The 3,814-nt window shown below is 48.7% G+C and overlaps 1 protein-coding gene and 1 long non-coding RNA gene across 3 annotated transcripts in view; one reads left to right on the top strand and one right to left on the bottom strand.

The window, feature by feature from the left end:
• Positions 1 to 146: 146 nt before the first annotated feature.
• LOC311437175 lies at positions 147 to 3,198 on the bottom strand. Its single transcript, XR_014693340.1, has 2 exons — positions 2,959 to 3,198; positions 147 to 896 (listed from the first exon to the last, which is right to left on the bottom strand). It is a non-coding gene; the product is annotated as an uncharacterized lncRNA (long non-coding RNA).
• RMDN3 (regulator of microtubule dynamics 3) overlaps positions 2,332 to 3,814 on the top strand; it is a 41,521-nt gene continuing 40,038 nt past the window's right edge. The window contains exon 1 of one of the 2 annotated variants that reach the window (XM_084520091.1): positions 2,332 to 2,657. In XM_084520091.1, coding sequence (XP_084376217.1) covers positions 2,402 to 2,657 — 256 coding nt within the window. In that variant the 5' untranslated portion in view covers positions 2,332 to 2,401. Of the gene's footprint in view, positions 2,658 to 2,794; positions 3,051 to 3,814 lie in introns of those variants that run through there. The other variant, XM_084520092.1, reaches the window with a different exon arrangement.

The following is a 3,814-nucleotide window of genomic DNA, read 5'->3' as shown; positions in this document are numbered from 1 at the left end:
CCTGCCCATGGCAGGGGGTTGGAACCAGCTGGTCTTGAAGGTCCCTTCCAGCCCAAACCACTCTACAATTCTATAAAATATAACCAGCCCACAGATTCACTGCATTTACTGTGGGATAGAGAAATTAAAACGCAAAAGCCTGGAGCTCATGATTTTGCCATTAATTTTATCATTAATATCTTCCTTGCCTTAGGCAGAGTCCATCTCCAACTAAAATACTGCGATCTCAACCAAAAGCCAGTGGTTCTTTACACCCTCTGTATCATGGCAAGTCCTATGAATGGTTTGCTCTCTAAAATAACCATTTCAGACTCCTGGAAGCTGTCCAGCCTTCAGCCAGCAAAGAGTGAGGTTTTGAGAGATGTCACACTGCAGAGTGCTCCCAGAGCCCTCCACCAGCCTTCAGGCCACAATTCCAGACCCAGAGCTGATGGTCCAAGTGACCTGCGAGCCCCTCTGCTCTGGGGATGAGGAGCACTCATTACATCAAAAGATTTGCTATTCCAGGAACACCACGCTTAATGAAAACTTGAGGCGTATGAAAATAATTCCACTGCCTTTTAGTAATGAAGAATTGCTTCCTAATTACCAAGCAAGTTGTTCATCCACAGCACTGGGTCCTTGCAACCTGTTGGCTTTGATCCTGCTCCAAGTGATGATGCTGTGTGTTTTTATGAGGAGCTGGTGATTCTCACTCCACATTTTGATGTCATGTGGGAGAAATAGACTTCCTCCCCCAGAGAGATAAGGATAAAATGCCTCTGAAAGTCATCTGTGCTTCTTGCTAAGCTCTGGTTTGTGTGTCAGATGCGAGGCCATTTGTCACTGGTCACAGCGTCAGCATCCTGTCTGGCACGTCTGCTGGAGATCTGTTAGCAAACAGACCCAAAGTGTCTCTGTAAAACCAAATTACAAGGTTATTTTAGGAAAAGTAAAGCATTTAGAAAATAAAAAGAACTTAAATCAGTCTACATGCATGTTCATTTCCCCAGAGCCCCACTGTATTCCAGTAACCTACATGGTGGGTCTGGTAGTGTCAGCAGCTTCACTGATGATTTAGGATTTATGCCCTCCCTCTGGCCCCAGCAAAAGGATTTGTGGGGAAATGGGAAAGGACATTATTACTGCTTTACCTTCAGCAGCAATCTCTTTGTTTCAGAAGGGTTTCATGACAATGACAAAAACACCAGCGCAATTTTGGGGTTGTTTGCAGGACTGGCACGTTTCAGGGCAAAAAGGTAATGACTGGGAAGGCAGGCTGTAGGATATTATGTGAGCAGCTGAACCTGTTACGGTGATAAACCCAAAGGAGCTTATGAAAACCAAAAGAAAAAGAAAGAAAATGAAATCCAGTGGGGATATCAGGTCTTTACAACACTCCACCTGACCAGCCCAATTTTTTTTTCTGCTGAATCATGAGGGGTTAAAGGGAAAGAGTAACGGGGCTCAAGCAGGAGCTATTATTTCCGGAAATTATTTCTTTCACAAAACCTTGTTTTTATTACTTTCATTAAAGTGCGACACGAGACGAACAGGAACAGCAGGCTGCAGCACGGTGTTACTCTGATAATATCTTTAATATCCGCAGGACCATGAATTTGTGCTGCCCTGGGTTATATGTAATAACCGCACGAAGAAATTCAGCCTTCCATCTCCGTGCCCGCTGGAAGGTGCTCCTGTAGTCATTGCCCGAAATATCTGTATCAGTGAGAAAGGGATGGGGCAGGTCCCTGGCACAAGGGTTTCGTTGGGTGCTGGTGGCACCACGGTTGTTGGCGAGGCTGTGCTGTGGCTGTAGGGTTTGTGGTGGTGTTGCTGTGATTGTGGTGGTGTAGGGATTGTGGTGGTGTAGTTGTAGGAACTGGGGCAGTGTGGTGCAGCTATAGGTTTAGGTGTAGGTTTAGGTTTAGGTTTAGGTTTAGGTGTAGGTGCAAGTGTAGGTTTAGGTTTAGGTGTAGGTTTAGGTGTAGGCTCAGCTATAGGTGCAGGTGTAGGTTTAGGTGTAGGTTTAGGTGTAGGTTTAGGTATAGGTGTAGGTTTAGCTTTAGGTGTACAGATACACGTGCAGGTTTAGGTATAGGTACAAGTGTACGTACAGGTGTATGGGGTAGGTGTAGGTATCAACACAGGTGTTGGTGTAGGTACAGGTGTTGCTGTAGGTGCACGTACAGGTGCAGGTACAAGTGTAGGTACAGGTATTGCTACAGGTACATGTGCACATACACACATGTACACATAGACACTCACACACACCCTCGCACAGGCCCAGCCCCCGCCGGGCCCCTCCCTCCGGCCGAGGCGCGGGGCTCTGACGCCTCCTGACGCCACAGCGCGGCCCGGCCCCGTTCCCCCCGGTCCCCCCGGGTCCTCCCGGCCCGGCCCGCCCCGTCCCCCCGCAGCCATGGCGCGGCCCGGGCCCGGCCGCCCGTCACTGGGGCTGGGGCTGGCGCTGGGCGCCGCGGGGCTGGGGTTGGGGCTGGGCCTCGGCCTCGGCCTGCTCCGGCGGCGCCGCACGGGAGACGGCCGGGATCCGGAGCGGGATCCGAATCGGGATCGGGATCGGGATCAGGACCGGGATCGGGATCAGGACCGGGATCGGGCTCGGCCCGGCGGGCTCGGCCCGGGCTGCGCGGAGGCCGTGGGGCGGCGGAGCCAGGGTAGGGACCGGCGCGGGGAGCGCGGGGTTAACGCACGTGGGGGCAGGTTTTTTCTTCTTTTTTCTTTAATTCCTTTTTGTTTGTTTGTTTTGTTTTGTTTTGTTTTGTTTTTTTCCCAAGCTTGGGCAAAGCTGCAGGGGTAGAAAACGAGGCTGCGTCTGTTTGTGGCATCGCTCGGGTTTTAAAAGGAGCAGGGCTTGGCAGGGGGGGACTGGCCACGGACAGGTGCTCCCGTAGCTCTGCAGCCAACAAAAAAAAAGACCAAAAAACAAGAAAAAAGGAAAAAAAAGAGTGCTCTCACCTGAATGCCTTGGCTGGGTTACCTAAAGACCTGTCACTGCTTCTGTGTTGGGGGGGACGGACGGACGGACTTGTAAACAGTCCTGTGAGGAGGTAACGAATTAAAATTCACAAATGTTCATTTGTTTGTATGGGCTGGGTGATCTCACTGTATCTACCAGAAGACTTAAAAGATCAGGCAAACTGGTAAATGTTGTAGGTTGGCCCATGCCGATGACGTGTGTTGATGACAGCTGCAATTTGAAGCCCGTTGTCTGCTCTTTGGGTTTCTGTTTCGTTTTCCTGAATAAGAATAGAGTTGTGGCTTGGGTGTTGTTTTTTTTTGGTTAGTTGGTTTGGTTTGGCTTGTATCGTTGTTCGTTTTTATTTGTTATTTAAGATATTTAACATAATTTTTATTTAACATTTGTTTAACACTGGGGACAGAATAGTCTGTCCACAGTTAGCTGTACTGCCCTTGTTCATTGCCACGTGTTACCTTGTAGGCTGGTTGTTCTCCTGGCTGGTGGCCTCCAGAGCTGATTGCAATTCAAAAGAAAAGTAGACTAGTTTTCACATGTAATGTTGATACAGAAGTATGCAGAACAGAAATTGAATTAATTTGCAGTCAGGACTTCTTAAAAACAGCAATTTGCTTTTCTGCAGTGGTCCTAGTGATGTTCAGCATAGATTTTGCTCTTTTTCTAGATTTTTCACAAGGGGATATCTAGGGAAGTGTAGTTAAAAGAGCTTTATTCACCTGGATTAGTGTTGCACAACTGTTAGGTGTGGCTATGTGCTGGTGTCAGAGAGGGGAGTGGTAAACCAGTGGAAGAACCCAAAACCCTAGGCCAGGTCAGGAGGCAGTACTCAAGATT

The sequence above is a fragment of the Aythya ferina genome (genome assembly GCF_964211825.1).
Source record: "Aythya ferina genome assembly, chromosome: 5".
In the NCBI taxonomy this organism is placed as follows: Eukaryota; Metazoa; Chordata; class Aves; order Anseriformes; family Anatidae; genus Aythya; species Aythya ferina.
Note: the sequence above shows the minus strand (reverse complement) of the source record. Positions and strands in the feature narration are given on the sequence as shown.